The sequence below is a fragment of the Urocampus carinirostris genome, chromosome 12 (genome assembly GCF_059441175.1).
Source record: "Urocampus carinirostris isolate Australia breed hairy pipefish chromosome 12, RoL_Ucar_1.0, whole genome shotgun sequence".
Lineage (NCBI taxonomy): Eukaryota > Metazoa > Chordata > Actinopteri > Syngnathiformes > Syngnathidae > Urocampus > Urocampus carinirostris.
This window is the reverse complement of record NC_142360.1, coordinates 1428720-1456043: the sequence shown is the minus strand read 5'-3', so window position 1 is coordinate 1456043 and position 27324 is coordinate 1428720. Positions and strand designations below refer to the sequence as shown.

The window sequence follows — 27324 nt, the reverse complement described above, 5'->3', positions numbered from 1 at the left end:
CTTTCACTTCCCTTTCGTCACTCGACATCCGTTAGCGTCTATGAGTTCGATAATACTTCTGACACCATGTTTTATGTTAGATTTTCCATTAATTAATGACGACTAGCACACCGATGTATGTCACTCAGCTTTACCGGAAACTTCAGTGTTTACATTGACAGTTGGTGCCCCCTTATAACCGCACCGGGTGAAACACATACATTGTAACAAGCAGCACGCCCTTCGGTAATTCCCCGTCTGCCGTGAAGCCACTCGCCCCGCCCGTTCCGTTCACGAACTCTCCCGCCATCAGATCGGCACAACCGCGAGTGGGCGCACCTGAAAAGTTCTGTGGAGACTCGGCACAGGTTTGCGCATTCATTGTGAACTGCCAACTCATTTTCGACCTGCAACCCCGAAACTTCGCGTCCGAAGCGGCCAAAGTGGCCTTCACTATTAACCATTTGACCGGGAGAGTCCGACACTGGGGAACTGCTGAATTTGAGAGAGGTTCCTCGTTTGATTTCCTGAGATTCTCAAGGTATTTGACACAGCATCTTAATGAGTCGACGCGTCGAGATCTCTGATGAGGATACAGCAGGGAAAGCGATCGATCGCCGATTATTCGATCGATTTTCGGACACTCGCAAGCCAGAGCAACTGGAATGCAGAGGTGTTAGTGGACCCCTATCTCAACAGCTTGACAGACTACATGAAGGACGAGTTGGTGTCCCACGCCCCGCCTACCAGCCTCGATGAGGCCATTGCGCTCACGGCCCGGATCGATCATCGGGTCCAGGGTCGACACCATGAGAGAGTCTGCCAGAGCCACCCAATTTCCTGCTTACCCGAGGGGACTGGCGCCCCTTCAGATTTCCTGCAGCCACCCTCAACCCTACTAGACCCACCAGAGGCAATGGAGGTGGATCGCGTATTGCTGTCCGTCGAGGAGCGTCGCCGTCGACCTTCTGAGGGCCTCTTGCAGGCAAGGACACCGGATATCATCCTGCCCATCTAAAGGGGGAGCTTATCGGACGATTGAGTTCTGTTCACACCCCAATCTCCCCGACCGGAAGGCCAAGGCTACAGGTGCACCTTTGGAGCCCCGGGTCAACCCAGTCCCTGTCCGCCCTTGTGGACTCGGGCGCAGAGGTCAACGTCCTGGATGCGACCTTAGCCCGAAGAATGGGATTGAGATGTGTTCCTCTTTCAACCCCAGTTCCTGCCCAAGCTCTGGACGGTCATCTATTGGGCACGGCAACGTAAGTTACAGAACCGGTGGAAATAACAGTCTGGGAACCACCGCGAGCGGATAAGTTTCTACCTGCTTCCTTCCCCTGGTCAACCGCTAGTCCTGGGACACCCGTTGCTGATAAAGCACAACCCTCGCTTGGACTGGCGGACGGGGGCAGTTCTGGAGTGGGGGGCTGAATGCCACCGGACCTGTCTGCACGCTGCCTCTCATCCCGTCCGCTCCAGGCCTCCTCCCGCAACGCCCGATCTGTGCAACGTCCCCGTCTGCATGCCTGATCCGCCTGTCAGACTCGTCGGCCTGTCAGACTCGTCCGCCTGTCCACCTGCAATGCCGCCCGCCACGCCTGTTTGTCGGTCTGCCATGCCGGTCTGCCTGCCTGAGTCACCTGTCCGCCAGTCTGACTCTTCTGCTCGCCAGTCTGACTCTTCTGCTCGCCAGTCTGACTCTTGTGCTTGCCAGTCTGCCTGCCCGTCCGGCTTATCTACTCGCCTCTCCGGCTTGTCTGCCCGCTTGTCTGGCTCGTCAGCCTGCCCGTCCGACTCGTCAACCCGTCAGTCCGACGTTTCGTCCGCCCGCCTGCCTGGCGCTTTGTCCGCCCGCCTGCCCGACGCTTCGTCCGCCTGTCCGCCCGACTCTTCGTCCACCTGCCCGCCCGACGCTTCGTTTGCCAGCCTGCCTCGACGTCCGACCGTCCGCCTACCTTCCCACCGGTCTTGAGATCCGTCCGTCCGCCTATCTCGACGTCCGTCTGCCCGCCTGTCCCGACGTCCGTCTGCCTGCTCACCCATCTGCGACATCCGTCTGACTGGCTACGACGCCTGCCTGTCAGACTCGTCCGCCTGTCCACCTGCAATGCCTCCCGCCACGTCTGTTTGTCGGTCTGCCATGCCGGTCTGCCTGCCTGAGTCACCTGTCCGCCAGTCTGACTCTTCTGCTTGCCAGCCTTACTCTTCTGCTCGCCAGTCTGACTCTTGTGCTTGCCAGTCTGCCGCCCGTCCGGCTCATCTACTCGTCCGTCCGGCTCGTCTAAACACCCCAACCCCCCGTTACCGGGGTCCGATCGTTGCGAACCTTTTACGTTTCCCGGCTTCGAACTTTCCGTTTGATCACGTCTCTGCTCCTGCGCCCCGACAACCCGACCTGCTTTTCCCTCTTCGACACCACTATCACTCGCCAGAGAAGTGCCACTTCCACGTCCTGAGCGATCTGCTCCCCACAATCAACGATCACTGGATCGTGGGTGCCAGCTTACGTCTCCTTTCTCAATAAAACTAAGAAACTAACGCAATTGGGTTCCCGTCTCCGTTCCTGGTTCCTGACACCAAAAGCAAGATCAGTTATCAGAAACAGTTCCCCATTTGAAAAACTGTAGACGTTTTTTTGTAGTTAATGCAGGCCAGAACACCCCACGACAGGAAAAAAACTCCATGTGGATAGTCGCCTGAAATCATGGATCCCAGCCAAAACAGTGCAGTACACTTTAGGCAGGCCAGAATGGCACGTTTCAGTGACCTGAACCAAAAAATAAATGCACTCTGCAGGCCCCTGCTCTTATTGATGGTTGTTCATTCTAATTTCAGCGGCCCAGAAGGGCATTTCTCCCCACATAAATACTCGTCGCTGCACACAGCAATATATGGCGGCGCGACTATACGCAGCGGCTTCACGTGTCTCTCCAGTAAATCTTTTTACTTTAAGTGTTCTTTTATCTCTCATCTTTTCTTTGATAAATACCTGTTCGGCAACTATCACCTTAAGTCGCCAGGAACTTATTAACCTGGGTCTAAGACTAGATTTCGACTCATTTCACGATTACAACACCAACAACAACATCCCAAAGGACATACGAAGACCACCGGCATCTCCCTGGGTTACCTGCCCGCCCAACAAGCGACGAAGACGGCGGAGGGAACGTAAACAAAAACGAGACTCTCGGGGAGTCTTAGCGGAGAAGCTAAAAAGACGACCACACCGACAAGCGCTTCCGAGTATCTTCCTGACCAACGCCAGATCCATCGTACACAAAATCAGTGAGCTTGAGCTGCGGATAGCTACCAACAGCTTCGTACAGAATAGCAATATTTTTGTGATCACGGAGTCATGGCTTGACCCGCAGATCCCCGACGCTGCAGTTCAGCTAGCAGGACGCACGCTACACCGATACGACCGCAACGAGACTCCGGCAAAAAAAGAGGTGGGGGACTATGCATTTACGTACATAATGCGTGGTGCAATAACAGCAGAATTATTGATGCACACTGCTCGCCCGATCTAGAGTTTCTGGCGGTATCGTGTAGACCATTCTATATACCGCGAGAGCTAACTGTGCTCATTGTGATAGCTGTTTACATTCCTCCGGATGCTAACGCTAGCACAGCGCTAAACCTCCTGCTCGCTGCCATAAACAAGCAACAGCTTGCACACCCCGACGGAGCTTTCATTATCGCTGGCGACTTTAATAAGGCATGTTTAAGGACTGTTCTTTCAAATTTTTTTCAACATGTGAACTGTGCAACAAGGGGTGAAAAAACTTTGGACCGCGTTTACAGCAACATCAAAAACGCATACAAAGCTTCCCCCCTCCCCCACCTAGTAAATTCCGATCACCTTTGCTTATCCCTTACCCCCTCATACACCCCCATCCGAAGGAAAACAAAACCTGTAACGAGGACAATACAAACGTGGCCTGAGGGAGCCCTCTCCAAGCTGCAGGACTGTTTTGATCAAACTTGCTGGGAGGTGTTTGAACACCATGACCTCCAGGAATTCACTGACACTGTTTTATCCTACATCCGTTACTGCACGGATGAAGTCACAGTATATAAAAAAATCAAAAACTACCCAAATCAAAAACCCTGGATGTCCAGCGAGGTGCGCACCCTCTTCAAACACCGCAACACCGCCTTCAGGTCTGGAGACAAGGCTCTTTACGGGGTGGCCAGGGCTGACCTGAAGAGAGGCATCAAGAAAGCAAAAGCAGCCTACACAAGGAGGATCGAGCACCTCTTCGCTGGAAATGACCCGAGGAGGATGTGGCAGGGCCTTCAACACATCACCAACTTCAGAGGCCACAACCTGGCAACTGTTGAGGCTGAGGCTTCACTAGCTGAGGATCTTAATCTGTTCTTCGCTCGCTTTGAAGCTGGAAGGCCACAAACAGCCACATCACACCCACACCCATCACACCAGCAGCAACTCCCTCACATTTCAGGAGCACGAAGTTAGGCGTGCGCTGAATACCATAAACCCCAGGAAGGCAACTGGCCCGGATGGAGTACCAGGGAGGGTACTCAGGGACTGTTCCGATCTGCTGGCTGGGGTCTTCACCACCATCTTCAACCGGTCCCTGTCACAGGCGACCGTCCCACCTTGCCTCAAATCCTCCACCATCATTCCCATCTCCAAAAAGTCAGCAGTGGAAAGCCTCAACGACTACAGGCCTGTAGCTCTTACGCCTGTGGTCATGAAGTGCTTCGAGAGGTTAGTGTCCCGGCACATCAAAAACTCCCTGCCACCCACACTGGACCCCCACCAGTTTGCCTACAGGGCAAACCGCTCCACTGACGACGCCATAAACACAGCACTTCACACCGTGCTGAAACACCTGGACCACCGGGGGAGCTACGTCAGAATGCTCTTTCTGGACTTCAGCTCAGCCTTCAACACCATTATCCCGGAGATCCTGGTGGAGAAACTTGCACACCTAGGACTCTCTCCCTCCATCTGCCACTGGATAATGGACTTCCTCTCCAACCGCCCACAGTCGGTGAAACTCAGTACCCACGTCTCTCCCATCCTAACACTGAACACTGGCTCCCCCCAAGGTTGTGCACTGAGCCCCCTGCTTTTCACCCTCTACAGCTCCGACTGCTCACCGACCCACCCCACAAACACTATAATTAAGTTCGCTGACGATACCACCTTGATCGGCCTCATCTCTGAAGGGGACGAGGCGGCATACAGGGATGAGGTGGAGTCACTTTCAACGTGGTGTTCGGAAAACCACCTCATATTGAACACCACAAAAACAAAAGAACTGATTCTGGATTTCAGAAGGAATGGCAGGAATCCAGCACCACTCACCATAAAACGAGACTGTGTAGAGAGAGTCCACTCTTTCAAATTTCTGGGTGTGCACATCTCCGACGACCTCTCCTGGTCTGCAAACACCAGAGCGGTGGTAGGGAAGGCCCAGCAGCGACTGCACTTCCTGAGATTGCTCAGGAAAAATAACCTAAAACAGCAGCTGCAGGTGTCCTTCTACAAAGCCACAGTGGAGAGCATCCTAACATACTGCATCACGGTGTGGTATGCTGGGTGCACAGCAGCAGACAGGAAAAAGCTCCAGAGGATCATCAAAACAGCCCAGAGAATCGTCGGCTGCTCTCAGCCCAGTCTGGAGGACATTGCCTGCTCCCGCTACCTCAGCAGAGCAGAAAACATCATCAAGGACTTTTCTCACCCCGGCCACCACCTCTTCGACCTGCTGCCTTCCGGCAAGCGCTACAGGTCACACAAAGCAAAAACAAACAGACTCAGAGACAGTTTCTTCCCCACAGCCATTACCACCCTAAACAGACACCGCACAAAAAAACTGTAAACTGTTGCAAAAAACTACCTCACACGAATGTAAAATGGTACTCACGTACATGCTGTCTGCACTATGTTTGTTCACTGCTTAAAACAGACACCGCACAAAAAAACTGAAAACTCGTGCCAACACTACCTCATACGAATATAATGGTACTCATGTCTATGTTCTTGCACATGTCGACTGCACTACGTTTACTGCTCACCTTGCACAATGTCTGACCATTTCCTTATTTCTGCACTATGATGTCTTTGTTTGCACCAATGCATATGCTGACTATTTTTTTGCACTATGATGACTTTGCACCAAATGCAATATTGCACAACCCTTACGATACCAACGGTATCACGACAACACTGTATGTAACATCCCACATGCCGACATTTCTTGTGTAAATACTATGTAAATTATAACTATAGCCTTATCCCCCTTGTTTTATAACCTTATCTTCTCTGTTCCTTTATCTTCTTGGCTCATACCTCACTGTGAATGTATAAAACTGGAGTGTCATGCCCAATTTCGTTGTCACAATATGTTAACCCATTTTGTAACAATGACAATAAAGGTATATTCTATTCTATTCTATTCTATTCTATTCTATATGTTTGGGGATAGTGGATTACGGCTGCATGAGTGCAGTTCAATTTAGGTGGGATTATGGTAAAAAAATCTATTAGAAAAAAATAGACGCCCATTCCGACAGAAGTTTGCTCTGCCGATCACTGTTTAGATTGGTATGCAGTCGGCATAATCAATCACGGCTGCACAAGTGCAGTTAACTTTTTGGGGGTCAGAAAGGTAAAAAAGAGCTGCCAGGCACGACAAAAATGTTTTCTGCCTTCCAACACTGCAGTGATATGCATTGGGGGAATAATGGATTGCGGCAGCAAAAGTGCAGTTCCCTTTTTGGTGAACAGAACGGCAAAAAAGAGTCACCAGGCCCGACAAAAGAGTACTCTGCTGGTCCCAGCTCACAGCAATATGTGGTCAGAGATAATAGATCGCTGATTTTTTTGGGGGGTACAAAGAGCGAAGTAGCAAAGGATTATAGTGGAACGATACAGGCAGATATGACTATTGAATTATTTTCTTGCAACAACTTTCAAATATTACAATATCCGAATTGATCTGCGGTAGGTTCTTGATGACGACGGCGAATTAGCGAGGACCGAATCGCAGGAGGCGCTGCACCCAGGAAAACTGGAGGTGAACTTTGAGGAGCTGCTGAAAGAGAAAGAGGAGGTGGAGAGTAGACGCAAGGCGGAGGAACGCAAACAGAAACTGGAACAGGAGAAGCAGGAGTTTGAACAACTGCGACAAGAGATGGGCGATGTCTGTCACAATTTCACAAATTTCCAGCAGAAGGAAAGCCAACCCTTTTTTGTTTCTGCAGGACGAAATCAACGAAAGCAGCAACGTGGTGAACAGCGAGTACGAAGAGTTGACCAAACTGAAGAGGACGGGCTCCATCCAGGCCAAGAACCTCAAGTCAAAATTTGAAAAGATCAAACAACTAACTGACGAAGAGATCCAAAAAAAGATCGACATGGAGCGCGCCCGGAGGAAGGCTGCTGACAAGGAAATCAAAGAGAGAGAGGCCGAGAGGTTCCAGGAGGTACTATTGACCAATAAAAAAAATCCAAAGAGGATCTCCTGAAAAAAAACGCAAATACTGTTTTCAAAGTATCAGTTCTTGAATTCAATATCAAGAACGACTGCTAATTTCCGTTTCTGAATAAATTTGACAAAAAAATGACAAAAACTAGAAAATCGGGACCATTAAATAAAAAGTAGAATTCAGGTCAAGTCACATTTATATATATATATATATATATATATATATATATATATATATATATATATATATATATATATATATAGCCCTTAATCACAAAAATGTATCGAAGGACTGCACAGGATTACAATTACATAATTACCTAATCTTAAACCAAAATGCGGGCAAGGAACAACTCAAAACCTCAGCATGTGGAAAAAGAGAAACCTTGAGAAGGAGCTTCACAAGTGGTAATACCCCTTCCAGGATGACCAGGGTGAAATAGATTTAGCAGTACAGTACACAAACATAGAAAACACTAGGTAACATGTTGAAAATTTGTCCAGAAAGTGCATGACAGCAACGACGCCCCCAGCCTGTAAACTAGTCCAGAAAGTCTATGACGGTCACGACGCAGCTTCCCATCCCTTCCAGCTGGTCAATGCAGGCATTGACATGCTTCAGGTCAGACAGTGGTCCGCTGACTCATCTCAAATCATCCTTCACCTTCGTATCATCACAAGGCAGGCAGTCGGAAAAAGACTGGACAATGCAAAATATGAGGTGGGCATCAATCATACGCTTTTGAATAGAAGTGTGTCTTAAGTCTAGATTTAAAAACTTCCATTGAGGTTGCAGATCTTATCTCCGGAGGCAGAGCATTCCATAGCACTGAGGCCCAGATGGAGAACGGTCTCAAACATGCAGACTTCTTGGCTCTTGGAGTCACAAGTAGACCGGCATTTTCTGAGCGGAGGGTCCTTGCAGGAACATAGGGGGAATTCAATACTGGCAAGAATTAAAATTACAGAATAATTTGGCCCATTTGAAGTATTATTTGTATTATTTTACAATATCTTATCCTTTTATCTTATTTAAGTCTTATTTTGTGATATTATTGTCACAATTTTTCCAAGAAAGAGAAATAATACTAAAATCCCTAACCCAAAATTATATGTTAAAACTATTCAAGTCAAGTCACACTTATTTATATAGCCCTTAATCACAAAAATGTCTCAAAGGACTACACAGGATTACAATTACACCATTACCTGATCTTAAACCAACATGCGGGCAAGGAAAAACACAAAACCTCAGCGTGAGGAAAATAGAAACCTTGAGAAGGTAATCCCCCTAAGAAAGGCACTTTCTTTATTGTTTTTCTATTTTTATTAGATGTTTCATTTTACAATATTTATATCATTTTTGTCCTGTTTGTGTCACTTTTTGAATGTGTTTGTTATATATTTACAGTGGCTTGCGAAACTATTTGCCCCCCTTGAACTTTGTGATCTTTTGCCACATTTCAGACTTCAAACATGAAAATAGAAAACTGTAATTTCTTGTGAAGCATAAACAATAAGCGGGACACAATTATGAAATGGAACACCATTTATTGGATATTTTAAACTTTTTTAACAAATAAAAAACAAAAAAATGGGTGTGCAAAATTATGCTTGGGGTTTGTCTCCATCAGTTTTGCACATCGAGAAACGTATTTTTGTCAACTACACTGCATCATCTCCACTACACAGCATCATCTCCACTCAGCATCATCTCCACTCAGCATCATCTCCAAACAGAAGAGCAGCTTCAGTGAGAGACTGCTGTCACAGTCTTGTTCCACGGACAGACTGAGGAGATCATTTCTTCCTCATGCCATTAGGCTCTTTAACTGCACCCGGGGGAGTAAAAGCCCACATTAAACCCCACCCCCACATTTTTAGAAGAAGAATTTACTTTTATTGTGTGCATTTTATGTAGCACTATTTAAATATTCTATATCAACACGTTATATTGGGTATTTCTGTATTCTATTTCTTTCATTTTATTATTATTTTATTTTTTAACACAAGGATACTGCTGGAAGTGTGAATTTCCCTACGGGGATGAATAAAGTATCTATCTATCTAATATGGTGAAAGAAAGAAGAGGGCTATTTCATGTATAGTCCAAACGCCAACCCAAAACCCCTGGAAATATGAAAAAAAAAGAGTTTATTTGAGAGCGTCTAAGAAATGCACTTTCTTGCACGTGCATCACAAACAAACTGACTAAGGTTGCAGTCATAACTTTAAGCCAGGAGATGGCGACAGAGAGCAGAAATGCTCAAAATTCAGGACAGTTTCTTAAAAATAAGCAAAAGTATCATAACAGGAACATTCTTTCTAGTCTGGTATTAATCGTATTTTGTTTTTTCAGGAGGATGATGAAAGCCAAACGAGCTCATCGAGAGGCGAAGAGTCGCCGTTCAAACAGAAAGTTGACATGCAAGCCCGATTCCAGCAGATGGCAAAAGCCCGAGAGGACGAGGAGAGGAGGAGGATAGAGGAGCAGAAGCTGCAGAGGATGCATTTTGAGCAACAGGAGATCGACGCCGCACTCCAAAAGGTAATACAGTACCTTTATCCAAACTAAAAGGTTTTTGCCAGTGCAGAGGTCAGGAATGTATGGCTCACGAGCTAAATGGCCCGTCGGACACAAAACAACGGCCATGGTAACCTTCTCTATGACTTTTCAGTTTAGACTTATTCAAAGCCAAATAAACACAGTAAGTTGTTCGGTTAAAATCTCATCTCATCTCATTAGCCGTACCGCTTATCCTCATTAGGGTCGCGGGGGGGCTGGAGCCCATCCCAGCAATCATCGGGCAGTGGGCAGGGGACACCCTGAACTGGTTGCCAGCCAATCGCAGGGCACACGGGGACAGACAACTCACTCGCTCATTCACACCTAGGGACAATTTGGACCGGCCAATTCACCTGATATGCATGTTTTTGGAATGTGGGAGGAAACCGGAGTGCCCGGAGGAAACCCACGCAAGCACGGGGAGAACATACAAACTCCACACAGGAAGTCTGGAGCTGGATTTGAACCCACGACAGGTTCCCATGACATGAACTGTGCCACACAAGCGCTAACCACTGCGCCGCCGTGCTGCCTCGGTTAAAATATATAGGGCAAAATCCTACAATAACTACAGTTTACAGCCACGGCGTTACGTCAACAGTTTCAGTTTTGGTTGTTTGGCTCTAAGGAATTCTTTATAAGGAAGATAGTCAAACAATGTGTGTTCACTGTTGGGACACTAAATGATAAAAACCCACAGAAAAAACACTATAAAAACCTGAGAACGCCACCCAAGCACCCAGAACAAATTGATTAGGAGAGCGGTGGGGGTGGGCAGAGGGTATTTACACCTTCTCGTTTACTTTAGCTTGTGACATTTTTACACGAAACTCTACCCCTACCTAGTTTTGAAACCATTTTTTACAAACAAAATGACGGTCGAAATGAGCTTCAACAATCTTAAGTAACTATAGGAGAGAGACATGTTTTAAGGTGTATATTCGTTGATATGTGACACAGACTCTGCCATTATTATAATTTCATAGATTTGAAGCAAGAGATCAGGTTTGGTGGTTTTGTCGAATTTGGTCATTAAATTAAAAAAAAAAAAAAAAAAAAAAAATGATAAAAGAGTATTTTGCTTTAACGGCTCTCTGAGTCAGTAAAGCTCCTGGCCACTGTTCTAGGGGAAGTACCTAATTTTTGTCATCGAAGCATTTATGGCAGAAAATGAGCGAACGTGAACCCTCGGTATTGGCCAAAAGAAAAATAGATATGAAAAAAAGCACTCCAAATTAGAATGTATTGTTTTATATTGTTCCATATTTTTACCTTAAACAGGCAGTTCATAGTTCATGCTAGAAAATCTTCCAATATGGCAGACGGACACGTTTGATTTCTGTCATCGCTGCCAAAAGTAGCCGATATTGGTATTAAGTTCAGAGGCCAATTACATTTTTACATAAATCCAGATAGGTTTTGATTTTCTTTTTTGCCCTAATAGGTTGAATCAACGGGCAGCACGGCAGCGCAGTGGTAAACGCGTGTGCGGCACAGTTCTAAGGTCTTGGTAACCTCCTGTTTGGGTTCAAATCCAGCTACAGGACTTACTGTGCGGAGTTTGTATGTTCTCCCCGTGCTTGCGTGGGTTTCCTCCGGGCACTCCGGTTTCCTCCCACATTCCAAAGACATGCGTTTCAGGTGGATTGGCCGGTCCAAATTGTCCCTAGGTGTGACTGAGCGAGCGAGTTGTCTGTCCCTGTGTGTCCTGCGATTGGCTGGCAACCAGTTCAGGGTGTCCCCTGCCCACTGCCCGATGATTGCTGGGATGGGCTCCAGCACCCCCGCGGCCCTACTGAGGATACGCGGTGCAGCTAATGAGATGAGGTTGAATCAACATTTCAAAACTGCATTTTGTATTTCCTTGTGTTGTCTCTGTGTGGTATTGAAATGAGTTTAATGATCCGAAACCTGAGTGAGCAATAAATATTAAAAAAACAAAAACAAAAACACATAATTTAGTAAGGGGGCAAATGCATTTTCACAGCACTGTAATTTTGGTGTTTTATATTCAGTTTTCCGCCATCCCTTTCATATTTTCAGTTTTCCGATTCGCCCCCAAATTTTATTTTATTTCCCTTAGTCAGTAAATTGCTGATCCTCTCACAGAAAAAAGAAGACAACGTGCTGGACGAGCCAGGCATGGTCAATGGCTCCTTCGAGGATGACGAAGACCAAGGTAGGTCCGGCGCCCCCTGGTTCATGAAGCCCCTGAAGAACCAGTCGGTGGTGGACTCGGAGCCAGTCCGTTTCACCGTCAAGATCAGCGGGGAGCCTAAGCCGGAGGTGACTTGGTGGTTCGAGGGCGAGATGCTGCAAGATTGTGAAGACTACCAGTACATCGAACGAGGGGAAACTTTCTGCCTGTACCTGCCCGAGACCTTCCCCGAGGACGAGGGCGAGTACATGTGCAAGGCGGTCAACAGCCGAGGCACAGCGGCTAGTACGTGCATCCTCACCGTGGAAAGTAAGAGCACCCTGGTGTGACTTCACTGCATGCCTGCATGAAACGAGAGAAAATGAGCGTATTCCAGCCAGGTAACACAGCATCTTTTTCTCTTTTTACAGCTTATGACTACTGAGGTGCTCCCACCAGCTTGAAACACACAAAAGTAAACTCATTTGGTATGGAGGACCAATTTTGCTATATGTAGATATAAATGTATAAATATCTATAAATATATGCCATGTAAATGAATGAACACATAAAGAAATACCGAAATACATCACATGCAATTCATATACTTATTAATGCATTTTGTCATCTATTTCTTTAAGTTTTGTTGTGTATTTTGTCTTGTATTTTGTGACAATGAAATGTTCATCAAATGATGGGGCGGGTCAAACTGCCTGAGATTTTCACCTATTGGTTGTACACTGATCGTTCATCACTGATCAACCAATGGAGAAAAGTTCAGCCAATTGTCCCACCCCCTCGTTTGAATAACATTTTATTGACACAAAATAGACGATAAAATACATAAAAAATACCTACCAAATTACGTGAAAAATTACATGCCACGATACACAAAAAGTACACTAAAACATTTACTGCCAAATAAAAAAAATGCAAGACAAAATACACAATAACATGACAAAATACACCAAAAATATATAGTAAGATGCTAATTACATAACAAAATACCTGAAAAAAATGCGTGAACAAAATACATGACAAAATACAAGACAAAATAAATAACTAAATAAATAAATGACAAAATACAAGCCAAAATATGCAACAAAATTGACAACAAATTACCCTGACATGCATGCTTTTTGGAATGTCACAAATACACGACAAAAGAAATGACAAAATACATGACATACATGATGAAGTAACGACAAAGTACACAACAAAATACACAACTAAAGAAACGACAAAATGCATGACAAATTGCATGACAAAATGCATGAATACACGAAAATAATAATAATAATAATAATAATAATAATAATTTCCTTTGTATTGTCATTCTTTGTAACAATGTACACAGAACGAAATGTCGATACACCTGACCCGTTGTAGCGAGTCGATGCAGCCGCAGCCAACAGAGGGCGCCGCCATCATACCAATTAGGTATGTCTCGGCCGAGGCGCGAACCAGCGACCTAATACATGACAAGTAAAACTACAAAGTATGTGACAAATTACATGACAAGATATAAGACAAAATACATTGCAGAATAAATTACAAAATACATGACAAGAAAAAATAAACAACAAAAGACACTTCAAAATACATGACAAAATTCACAAGAGAAAAGACCAAATGCACAACAAATTGCACGAAAAAATACTCTACAAAAAAAAAATACACTACAGAAGAAATTACAAAATACCGAACAAATAAATGGAAAAATAAAAAAAATGACAGAATAAATGAACAAACGCATAAATACATGAATACATTGCATTATTGTTATTATTATTGTCATATATTTAGTTATTACGTGATTTACGTATATGTTTATTCTTTTCTTGGGCGTATATCTGTAGGTATATTTTTATTCAAACATTTACTGTATTTCTACATATGGCAGGATCTGTCATTCATAATTCGGCAGTATTCTCGGCATTCCGACAAAAAAAAGCAGCAAAATGTTTACTTGTTCGTCGGTGACCAGTGCCAAAAACAACCTACAAGATTCTAGTGCTGTGACACGTGAAGGGGACAAAAGTGGCACCACATCAACCACACATTTTTCTTAGTAGAACCGTATTCACCATGATATATATTATCATTCAATTTTCACAATTTTGGGCCAGAGTAATACACCTGATATGTGGCCTGTGGGCCACGGTTTGCGCTCCACAGTTCTACTGTCAAAATCAAATAGCATATGATATACTGTAAACATCAATTGTGAGTCATTTCCTGTGGAGGACCAAAATAAAAGTGAAAAAAAAAATCCACAAATGAATAATTGAGAAAATACTAATGTGTATTAAAATGTATTCTACAACTAAATACAGTAAATAATATATATGTACCGTATTTTCCACACTATAAGGAGCACCTAAAAGCATAATTTTGCACACCCATTTTTTTGTTTTTTATTTGTTAAAAAGCCTTTTTCAAAAGCTGACCATGCGCCTTATAATACAGTGCGCCTTATTTATGGATCAATATTAAATCGCAAAGTTTTCCAACTAACTTGCAGCCGCCGACTAGATTTTCCCCCGAACGCCAAGTAGTACGCGGTGTATGCTGGGATTTATTTACCGGCGTTTCATTGGCTAACCAATTGGCTAACCATCATTTGAATCGATCACTATTGGCTTAAGTTATTCGGAGGTCAAGGGGCAGATCCTTTTTATCATTTACAGGCTGGCATTGGCTTAAACCGCAAAACAAAGCCTGCAATTGGCCGAAAAAGATGTGTCAATCATCAGTTGAATCGATCACTATTGGCTAAAGTTATTCGGAGGTCAAGGGGCGGATCCTTTTTATCATTTACAGGCTGGCATTGGCTTAAACGGCAAAACAAAGCCTGCAATTGGCCGAAAAAGATGAATGTGTATAGCACGTGGCTGACGGCATAGAGAAAGCATTTTTTCTATTCTGCATTTGTAAATATTTTATTCTCCTGGATTTACTACCCTCACGGATATAAGAGGACATTGGCTGCACATTATTATGAACACAACGACTTCGGTGAGCTACTCCGGGTTTTATATTGTCCCTGTATCTTGTTTCAGACTGAACTCGATGTTTCTGTGATAAGCGGTGCAGATAATGGATGGAATGGAGTGTCTATTTTTAAATTAAACTCAATTCCAAGTGTTTATTGTCATATTCACAGTAAAGTTGCGAGCGAAAAAAAAAATAGACACTAAGGAATGGTTGGAATTTCTTGAATCCCAAGACTTTAACCTTCCGAATGATGGAACGATGCATTTGAGTGACGTCGTACGGACACCGCATCCGCACGTGTTCTCGACACGTCTTTGCGTCTTTGCAAGCTTTGGGAATGTTAAGGGGGTAATAAGTTTGATTGAACTATCTGACTGTTTTGTCCACGTTCCCATTGTAGCGCCTTATGATCCGGTGCGTCTTATGTATGTCAAAAATAGGACCAAAAACTATTTTTTCGGGTTGCGCCCTACAACCCGGTGCGCCTTATAGTGCGGAAAATACGGTATATTAAAAACAGTGAAAAAAATGTGAAAAGAAATATAACAATCTATATAGAAATGCATTTAAACCTCAATTGATTAAAACACATCTTTTCGTTTGGGTGAATTTTTATGTACTCATTGATTATCATAATTATTTGCTGTTTTATATTTGACCTACATTTTTAATTTACTCTTGTTGGATTATTTTTTTAAGGATTGTTTTGGTCCCCCATATTTTGCAAAACACCATCAAATATTACTGACCTGAATTGACAGTGATATGCAGTCTTTACATTAAATATAAAACCACAACAGCAAGCTATAGAGGATTAAAATAATATTGATGAAAACTGATTTGGTATTGTATTTTTTCTCTTTGATACCCTTTTAATCAACTTAAGTTATTTGGCCCTTTACTATTCTTGTTACATTTTTGCTGGACAGTAGCTAAATATGACATGATTTGACAAGAAAAGCAAGTGTATGCTTACGTTATTATTTGTTATGCATTGTGAGAAAAGAATGTTTTAATAAAATGAACAATAATACCTTTACATGGTGTCTCTCATTTTATGAAAAAGTCCTGATGTGTGTATTTTACACAGTGTTTGTACACTATGGCAAAATTCAAACACTTTTTAGGGACTTTCAAAGCCAATTCTCCAATTTTTCCTGTACCATTAAAAGAAGAATTAATTGTGGACCATGTATTTTGCAGAGCTACAAATATATCTGTGATTTAAATATGCCATCTTCAATCTTGCATGTGCATTTATCAAGACATATGTAGGTTACTATTCTGCAAAAAATTCCGAACATACAAACTCCGCACAGTAAGTCCTGTAGCTGGATTTGAACCCACACAGGAGGTTCCCAAGACCTTAGAACTGTGCCGCACACGCGCTTACCACTGCGCCGCCGTGCTGCTTTAATTTCTGCATTATGTTTTGACTTATTACTGACACTGAAGAAATTACAAATTTTGTGTTGATTTTGACCTACTACTAACTGTTTTTTCAGAGGCATACTCATACCTGTCAACCTCCACGGCTCCATGCCCTTACAAACTGTCGTATTTTCCCTTACAAAATACAAAAAAAAATCCTTTTTTTTCAAACGGGTTTATTTATATAATTTAACATGTTATATTGTATATGTGTTTCCTCATATCATATATATTGTTAATAGTCATTTTGTTGTGAGACACCGAGTTGCTCGACATGAATGAGGTTTATTATGAAAAAAAGTTCAAAAATTAAGTAGCTTGGACGTTCACTGTAGAAGGAAAAAATACATGCAAATAGAATTAAGTAGAATAATAGATTTTCTTATTCAAATTATGAATTCATTTTTTGCATTAAATTATTGTTGGTAATACACTGATTAAAGCGATAACCACAAACCTGTCTTTTGTCATTGTCTCCTTTTATACTTCCTTTTTTCTTAACTTCTTTATACAACATAATCATTCGGAATATAATGCATCAAAGCAAGTGAGCCGTTTGAGAGCCGGCTTTATTTCATGAGTTGAGCTGAAAAAGCCGGTTCTCTAAAAAGGGATGGACTTTCACTACACAAATCGAACTCGTTTGACTTGATTGATTTGCCGTTTTCGAGATAGTCGGTGTATTCCGGATGGTACCCATGATTGACAAATTTGCGTTTTCCCATACAGATTGTCTTGTACGTCGTACACGTTTTAAAATGCACAATAAACGTACTTTGACGGCAAAAACGTACAGGTTGACAGGTATGCATACTTAACCTTCACTCAAAGACAAAGCACCACAACAATCGCGTAATCTCGAAGCAACGAGATCTCGTTTTCCGAGATCGGCGTGCAGACGAGAACTCGAACCGCGAGACCAAAAAAACAATCTGCCTGACGAAAAGTTTGGAGTGCGGTAAATCTTTGTTAAAAAAAAGTAATCGGGTAATAATGACAATTTCGTGTCAAAAAAGTTGCGTCCCGGGGACGCACGTTGATTTGACAATATGCGTCCCCAGCAAATATAATGCGTCTAGGACGCAAGGACGCGGGAAAACGAGATTTGGAGTATAGCTTCCTTCATGATAAATACTGTACTAGAGACAAGCAGGCTACCTTTGGACTATTTCTGATGGTGGATCATCAGCCCCACCTAACGGGTGGTCTCGTCACAAGAAAATCCAACTTCAAACCAATATATTATATTTTAAAGCAATTCTCTCTACATAAAATTATTAGATTTTGAGTGAATCGCGAATATATTTGTGGATCTGAACAATACATGTGTAAATATTTTCGAGACAAATCTCTCCTCATACAGTATAAGTGTTTGGTAAAAAAAAATACAGCAAAGGTTTCTTTTCATTTTTATCATTCTTATTTTCAATTACAAGAGGTTCTTCCCATTACAATTTACCACAAAAAAACACAAGCTTAAAATGTTTTACATTGCCCATAATAAATATCCACAAATGATAAGTATTCCTTGCAGTTATACACATTTATCTCATCTCATTGTATCAGCTGCACTGCTTATCCTCAGTAGGGTTGCGGGGGTGCTGGAGCCCATCCCAGCAATCATCGGGCAGGGGACACCCTGAACTGGTTGCCAGCCAATCGCAGGGCACACAGGGACAGACAACTCACTCACTCATTCACACCTAGGGACAATTTGGACCTGCCAATCCACCTGAAATGCATGTCTTTGGAATGTGGGAGGAAACCGGAGTGCCCGGAGGAAACCCACGCAAGCACGGGGAGAACCAACAAACTCCGCACATGAAGTCCGGTAGCTGGATTTGAACCCACACAGGAGGTTCCCAAGACCTTAGAACTGTGCCGCACACGCGTTTACCACTGCGCCGCCGTGCTGCCCTATACACATTTAATTGTGCCATATTTAGGTGTAGCATGCACCTGCCCTCTTGGGTGCAACCCATAAGGGGCGATGATGACATATAAACTAATGCCAGCTGCCATTAATCAAGAGGGAAGAAGAAATGCAATGGCAAAGCGAAGCCACCAAAGAGCAGTGTTGGCATCATTAAGCAGACGTGTTGTGAAAGGCAACAATTCCGAGCATTTACAAGCACTTCAACTATATGTAACCACTTTTCAATACTTAAAACACAACATTAAAATTCAAGCATTATTAAGGATTTAAAGCAAATGTACAAACCTTGTATTTGTACAATCAATTTATTTTCATTTTTCTAGCATAAAATTGTAATTTATATAATTTGTTCAGTAAACCTCTCAAAATTAAAGATAAAAACAACGTTAAAAATGTGTGTAATGATTTTTTTCAAGCATAAATTTGCTTTAATTGATAACAAATGGTCTAAAACTAAATGGACTTGGTGGCCAAATCGGGTCTTCCACAAAGAAAGTTTTGATCAAAACATTTAATCTCTCAAATATTGTTCTTTTTAAAATTCCCTTATATCAAATAACCCAAAAACTAAAATTAAGAATTACTGTGAAAATATTTCAAACAACCATTAATAATGTAATCCATAATACACTAGGGCTGCAATTGCATTGATTGGGTAATAGTCAGTGCCTACTAGTGGCTAATTCATAGAAAACTAATTCATAGAAAAATATTGATTTGAATAACTAGCAAAAATACACAACCTATCATATAAACGCGCATATTACATGAGCCTCACATAGAGGTAACTGCCATAATTTTCAGCTATCTTGCTGCTACAGGTATCCCAAAAATCAAAATCCCCGCAAAAAGCTGGGGTAAAAAATTGTGTTTTATGGTTCACTTTTTTTTTTTTTTTGGTTTGAACAAATTTATTGACACTAAAAACAGAAAACAATCATGACAATCTCAACAGCAATTAAGCACATTCACAATATTATATTCCAATATTACGTTTTTAACAGCAAACACAAAGTGAGGTTTGAACAAACCTTCTCGAAAATCAAACATATTCACAATTTCATTATATAACATCTTTGTTAGTGTCAATAGATCCGTCCAGGCCAAAGTCGATTGTCCTCGGTCTGAACAAATCCACTGACACCAACAGCAGCAAAACACAGCCATCAAGCATATTCACAATTTTTTTATATCTGACAATATGACGTGACGATATGACGTTTTAACATTTTTTCCTGACATTTTCAACATCAATTAAACAATTTCAGAGTTATTTTCTTTTAACAGTAGTTAACCAGCGTGTAAAAGGCAATACTATTGTGCAAGGGCATAGCTCTGCCATCCCACCCTCCCAAGCAGCATTCTTCCAGTCCTCTGTGTGGGTCCTCTCCCTTCTGCGTGGGTCCTCTCCCTTCTGGGTTCCACAACCCAGGCCGTTGCTGCCGGGACTCCCACAGTGTAGCTCCGGCTCCGGCTCCCCCCTCCGGGTGGGTGCAGACGAGTCTTCTTTATGGCTGCGTCCTAGGCCCGCCGCTCGCAGATTGTATGGTATCTGCAGCCATTTGGAGCACAGCCACGGGGGGGATCTGCCTGCACCTCCATACCAGCAGGTTTCTGGAGGTCCAGATGGCGTCCTTGATGGCGGCGAGAGTGAGCCAGTCCCTGGCAAAGTCGTTCTGAGGCCTCCTCGACCGACTCACCCCGTAAAGCACGTACTGTGCATCAGGGACCTCTCCTGCTGGCAAGTCCGGGAACTTTCCTAGTTGTTCGGCCATTGTCCACAAGACAATTCTTTTTCATTGTATCTCTTTTTATCCTTTCCAACTTTGAGCCCCAGACAAAGCGAAAGATGGCTCGGTCCAGTTGTAACAGCACGTTTCTTTTAGGCATAAAAATTAAACTGATTGACAAAAGCATTGGGAGGATGATCGCTTTGATGATTAGGACCTTCCCCTCTATTGTCAGTTTTCTTAGTGACCAAAAAACAAGTTTTTGCTTAACTTTCCTTGTCACGTCATCCCAGTTGGTCTCGCCTCCTCCATCCGCATTGAATTTTATCCCTAGGATTTTCTGGTCTGTCTTTAATACCGTCAGCGGGAGTCCTGCCTTTTCTGTCTCTTTCCACATTCCATAAAACTTCACTTGTGATTTTTCTCTATTTAGCCTTGACCCAGACGCCCTCCCAAACAGGTCAGTCAAGTCAAGGGCTCTTTCAACAGATGCGCGGTCAGTACACAAAATATTAAAATCATCCATGTACAAAACACACTTGGTAATTTGTCCCCCACTTCCTGGGATATTGATGCCTTCGACAAATCTATCTTTTCTTAACATTTGTGCCAAAGGTTCAATGCAAAGAACATAGAGAAGGGGAGACATAGGGCAACCTTGACGTACACCGCAGTTGATCTCGATTGCTTCCGATAAATTCCCGTTAATCATGAATTTGCTGTAGATGTCTCGGTATAGCAGTCCTACCCACTTGATGTATTTTTGGGGAAAACCACATTTTTGCAATACCCTGAAGAGGTATTGGTGCGAGACTCGATCAAAGGCTTTTTCAAAGTCTAGGTTTAGGACCGCTAGTCGCATGTTTCTGTCTCTTGCATAACAAATGGTGTCACGGATCAGCATGAGACTGTCGCTGATCTTCCTTCCCACAATGGCACAGGTTTGGTCTGGATCAACCAAGTCTCCCAAGACAACAGACATTCGTGTTGCTAGAAGCTTGCTGAAAATTTTACAGTCCACGTTTGAAAGTGTTATGGGTCGCCAGTTTTTTAAGTCAATTTTGTCTCCTTTTTTGTGCAATAGAGTAACTATCCCTATTCTGAAACTGTCTGGCATATGGTCTCGACTGGAAAATTCGTTAAAAACAGTTAACAGATCTGGTGCTAAAATATCCCAAAAAGTCCGGTAAAATTCGAGGTTGAGTCCGTCCTCCCCGGGTGATTTGCCTTTTTTCATAGTCTTTATGCAATCATTCAGTTGGTCTTGGGTAAAGTCCGATGTTAAAAAGGGGTCTTGACGCACTGATCTTGAAATATGATCTAATACATGCCCCATTTCATTCTCATATGTTTCTTTCTTTTCAAATAATTTTTTGTAGTAGTCTTCGACCAATCTGGTTATTTCACTACTTTCCTTTGTTATTTGCCCGTTTTCGTTTTGAAGTTTAAAAATCCCCTCATTTTTGCCCATAATGTTTTTAAAAAAGTAGCGTGTACATTTTTCCCCTTCTTCTATTTCTCTTTCTCTGCTTCTTATTATGATGCCTTTGCTCTTTATTTCCGCCAAAGCGTTTAGTTCTTGTTTGGTCTCTTTGATTTCATCATTAAAGTCCATCCCCTTTTCTGTTAGGATGAAATAGCGTTGGAGTCTTCTTTGTAGTCCCGACATGCGTTTCATCTCTTTAAGTTTCTTGTTTTTCCCTGCATTTTTAAAAAAGGTCTGTGTTCGTTTCTTTGTCATTTCCCACCATTGTGCTCGTGAATCATACGAGTCTTGAAGGGTCTGCCAGTCTTTGTACAGCTCCCTGTATTGTGCGGCTAGAGCCTCATCCTCCAGCAGGGAGCAGTTTAACTTCCACAAACCCTTCCCAACAGTCATACCTGAAGGAAATGAAAAAGAGCAGGACAGTAGCAAGTGATCCGAAAAAAAAACTGGAATTAATCTTGCATCACTCTGTGCTAAACCCCTTGTAAATATGTAGTCTATTCGAGAGGCTCTGGCATTGTCACCACTGAACCAGGTGAAGCCCTCCTCTTTCGTACTGATCGCAGCAAGGCTTTAGGGCTAGGACCTTAGCTTGGCCTTTTGGCTGAGAGTAAGTGTCCCGGCTCCTAGGCTTTGTAGCGTATTATGAACTGACCGATAACGGATAATGGATAATGAATAACGAAGATAGATCAATAACCCTTAAAAACCCCAAAACCCCCTCCTCTCCTGGATGTATGGATTTGAAACAGTCCATCAGTTTAAATGTCCGGCACATGTCTTGTAATAAAGTTGATGTTTTATCTACTTTAAACTCCTCATCGGTCCTCTTTCTATCCTTCCTACTTAGGATGCAATTAAAATCTCCTCCCACGATTAGTGGTTGATGGCCTAGCATATGCGACTGGATGTCCTCTAAAAGTTCGTACCTGAGTTGTCTGTCGGCATGGCCGTATATGTTAATGAGGTTAAAATAATTCCCTATATAAGAAAGTCTTGCTAAAATTGCGCGTCCGTCTCTCATCACAGTACTCCCCTTTATGATGAGTTGAGGGTTGTTTATTAAAATGGCTACCCCATCGTTACGGTTTTCATTCGAGCCACTCCATAATGACGAATATGGCCAAATCTCTTCCCACTGTTTATAATTTTTTAGAAAGGGGATGCAGCATTCCTGTAGTAAAAACACATCTGTTCTGATAGTTTTTAAGAACGATAAAACACTGTGAGCCTTAACCTTTGATCTCACACTTCTCACATTGATAGTAGAGAATGTAATGTTCATAATTGTTGTTAAAGTATTTAAACTAGTTAGACAAAACCGGGGGATCTGAGTCCATTCTTTGGTGATCATCGAGATCATCGAGAGTGTCACCTGTGTCAGACACATCACTTAAGAGTAGTACCTCATTTTGAGACTCACCGGGGAAAACTCTGGAACCCTCTGACTCTCTGTCTGTGGTTCCAGGTCTTCCCCTTTTTTCTGGGTTAGGGGGTGAGCCAGAGGACCTATCAAGGGGTCTCTTACTTCCCTGCCCACAAAGGGTCAGATTTTTTCCCTCCCCGACTTCCTCCGTCTCAACTTCATACAGTTCCCTTGTGGGCTTATTCACCGGCAATCGGCTTTCTTCTAAATCTCTTCTCTTTGTTTCCGTTTTTTTCACCACTCCCAATTTTGTCTTACTTTTACCCCTCTTTCCAGTGCCCGTATGGGTTTTTGGAGAGTCGTTCGCCTTTTCGATTTGTTTGTCTTCTCCAAATCCCGGCAATGGCGTAGCAAACAAATTTGCTAATTTGGACTCTCTTCCAGGCCCTTCCTGATTAATATGTGTTTTTGGAGTGGCAGTTGCCTTTTCTATTTGTTTGTCATGTCCAAATTCAGGTATTTTATGAGAAATCGAATTAGAATTTCCAGGTTCTTCCTGATTCAAATTTGATTCTCTGGTCTCTCCTCCAGGGGTTTTGGTAGGGACATCTGTTTTTTCAATTTGTTTGTCTTGTCCAATTTCTTTGTGCATTTCTTGATCAAATTCATTGGGTATTTCCATAACTTTATTCATTTCCTGTTCATCTTCATTGGGTATTTCTATAACGTCATTCATTTCTTGTTCATTTTCATTTTGTATTTCCATAACTTTATTAATTTCATTGTCTTTGTTATCATTATTCATTTCATTGTCTTTGTTACATTTATTCATTTTATTATCTATGTTGTCTGACATCATTTCATTGTCTTTGTTGTCTTTGTTAACTGCCTTCCTAGCTTTCAATTTGTTAGCAAACGAATTCGGGCAGTTTCTATAGAGGTGATTCGTTTCCCCACAGAGATTGCATTTTCTGCTATTGATACATTCCTCAAAGGAATGTCCAATTGTTCTGCACTTTCCACAAAAAATTCGATCACATACCTCAGCCAAATGCCCATGCTCACCACATTTGCGACAGAGTTTCGGTTGCCCTTGATAGTGGATAAAGCCACGGTTTTCCCCCAGGAATATAGTCGACGGGAGTTGTTTCAGTCCCTGAAAGCCCTGAGGATCTTGCCGTAGTTGGACGGGTACCCTCCAGGCACCAGTCCAATATCCTTTCTCACCCCTCACCTTCATAGCCTGGCCTTTTACTGAGCAGTATCTACTCAACTAATAACAGACGTCATCAGCACTGATTATTTCACTAAACATTCTAACAATGACAATCTTGTTAGCATTATCAGTCAGCTTCTCCACTGTAAATCCAGAAAACTGGGACCTCACTCCCTCAAAGGGATTCCAAAACTCTTGATAAAGAGCCGCCATTTCAAAACTCACATCAAAGCCCTTGCCAGAAGGCATTTTTATGACAGCATGTACCTCCTCCTTTTTAAACTTCAGAATCTTTTCAACAAACTTGTTAATAAAATCCAGCCTTGACATTCCCTCCGAAATTGCCACAACATCTTTGAGCAAGAATCTTACGCAGTTACGTCTCCGCCCGCCAGTATAATGCCCGGCCATGGCAGGACTCGGCTGCTTTACTTCTAACTATGTTAAAATGGTTAGAATTGTAAAATTAATAATTAACAATACTCTTAAAACTGACGCCAATGACAGTATAAACGCATAGAACGAGCAGTGCTAACCTGATGCGTCTACCATCATGCCCTGCCAGTTAGTAAAACACAAAATCTGACATTATTTTAACATGACACTGACGTATTAAAACATTCTATGCTTTCTTTTTGTTAACACGCTCAACCAGGGAGGCTACAGGTTCTGCAAAATACGGGTCCGTTCAGTCCGGATCCCTCATATCGGAGACAAGTTTGCCAGTCGGCACGAACAAAAGGGAACTTGTGGTATCCAGTACAGACAGGAGGACATGCCTTTTACATGCAAGGGCATCACACCTGACATCATCATCAGCCTGCACGCCATGCCATACCAGAATGACGGTTGGCCATCATATCGATTGCCAGCAAGGCAAGGTGTCTGCCACATAACTGTCAACCTGTACGGTTTTGCCCTACAAAGTACGTTTATTATGCATTTCTCATTATATTACTATTATTATTAATAATGGTAGTAATAAATACTACATTTGTCGAACACCTATTCAGTAACACATCAAACAGTGGACGTATTCCTCTGTAGTTGGATCCCAAAGCCAAAAAACATAATAGGTTTAAAAGTGTGTCTTACTTTGCAAACAGTATAGTTGTCACGACCGGAACAGGCAAGGGACCCAAATGCGGAACGTTTCACACAATGCTTTGTTAAGGGATGGGGGAAGTCAGGGCGAGAGGAAAAAAGACAGCAATCTGGTGCTCGCTGGGCAAGGGGAGCATGAAGCACTCGCCAAAGAAGCATGGTCGGATATCGGAAGAAGTCGGGCAGTCGGGACGGAGCGTGGTCGGAGATCGGAACAAGACGGGTAGCCCGGACGAGGGGGAAGCCAGGGGTCGGGGATCGATACAGGAAACGGAACCAAGCAGGATACGGGTAGCTGGGACAGGAGAACGGAGCTTGGATCGGGGATTGATACATGAAACAGAATCAGGATACGGGTAGCCGGAACAGGAGGACGCAGCTTGGATTGGGGATCGATACAGAAAACAGAATCAGGATACGGGTGGCCGGGACAGGAGAGCGGAGCTCGGGGATTGATACAAGAAACAGGTCAGGATCAAAACGGGAGCCAGAGTCAAAAGTGCTTGCCTTGCATGCGCTGAGGTTCTCAGACAGACTGACCAAGAGTGAATGAGAATGACGTGCTTAAATAGGAGGAGGACTAATTAGGGAACGAGTAAGCGCAGGCGAGGCCAATTGTCAAATCATGACAATGGGCAGGTAAGTCACATTTTTAAAGAAAACGTTTTTTACACCACGGGATTCAATGAAACCAGGGTTTCATTTACAATAAAAATGCATTACGATAAGGCTATTTCAGTACATCAAATAAAGGCTACTTGTGTGCATTTAGTTGTAATCGTGGATATTATAGCGTACATTGATTCGTCAACGGTGTTGGTGACGTTTGCGTCCGTTTTGATAAACTTATTACATTGGTACCCTGGTCCTCAACCTCCTCAATGCTCAACCAAATTGGTATTCGACCAAAGAATATGTGCAAAAAATGTTTCGATGCTCGACAAGGAATTCGGCGCCCAACCAAAAATAGCGGGGTCATAATAGCTGAAAATAGTTGAATCAAATGAGATTTGGCGCGTAGCGAGTGGAGCCGAGTGGAGCCGAGTCGAGCCGAGATGCACTCAGTGGCGCCAGTTATGCCATCACACCACTGTTCAAAGGTACTTAACCGATACAAAATAGTTTATATTTCTTCTTTTTTGTGTTTATTACATATATTTTTTTACACATCTTTGGTCTTTAATGTTGTTTAGATACACGTTTTCTTATTTTTTTTTTAATGGGAGGAACGGATTAAAATACTTACCATTTTTTCATATGGGGAAAACATTTCGGTACTCAAACAAATCGGTACTCAACCAACAACCAGGAACGCATTATGGTTGAGGACCAAGGTACCACTGTATATAGACTACGATCGTGCTTCATTGTTTTAATAAACGCATTGTTTAGACCAATGGTTCGCAAACTTTTGCAGGTTGGCGCCCCCTTGGCTCCCCAATGAATTCCTTAGCGCCCCCCCTCTCCACAGACACATATGGAAAAAAGCACCTCCTTATGATATCTGGTATGCTGCAATTTGACTGGGCCAGAGCGGCGTGCAGATCCGGACCCTGATGCGTCGTCCACTGACTGCTGCACTGTTGTAGGCTATGTTCCCTCTAATTTTCCACGGGTCTGTGCGTTCACACAAAGTCGCCACGCTTGTAACAACAGTGAGCAACGGCAATCCCAAGTTTGTCAACTAATCCATTACCAAACATGTCCAGAACTTGACATCAAGTTACATTTTGCTGAGTTTCCGGCAATGCAAAAAAAAAATTCACTTTTGAATGAATTGACTAATGTATTATTGCAAAGGTTGTATGGCCTACAAACATCATTTGTTTTTATTTTACAACAATTCTTTCACAAGATTTTCATTTCTTTTTTTTCCTGGTATCTTTTGTCGCATACTACTAACATTTTTGGGG

The 27324-nt window shown here is 42.9% G+C and overlaps 1 protein-coding gene across 3 annotated transcripts in view; it reads left to right on the top strand.

Moving 5' to 3' along the window:
- Nucleotides 1-16181, top strand: part of nexn (nexilin (F actin binding protein)) — a 43787-nt gene extending 27606 nt beyond the window's left edge. For 2 of the 3 annotated variants that reach the window (XM_088350126.1, XM_088350127.1), the window contains exons 10-13: nt 6963-7157; nt 7219-7440; nt 9802-9990; nt 12118-12555. In XM_088350126.1, coding sequence (XP_088206252.1) covers nt 6963-7157; nt 7219-7440; nt 9802-9990; nt 12118-12495 — 984 coding nt within the window. In that variant the 3' untranslated portion in view covers nt 12496-12555. Of the gene's footprint in view, nt 1-6962; nt 7158-7218; nt 7441-9801; nt 9991-12117; nt 12556-12576 lie in introns of those variants that run through there. The other variant, XM_088350128.1, reaches the window with a different exon arrangement.
- The last annotated feature ends 11143 nt before the right edge of the window (nt 16182-27324 follow it).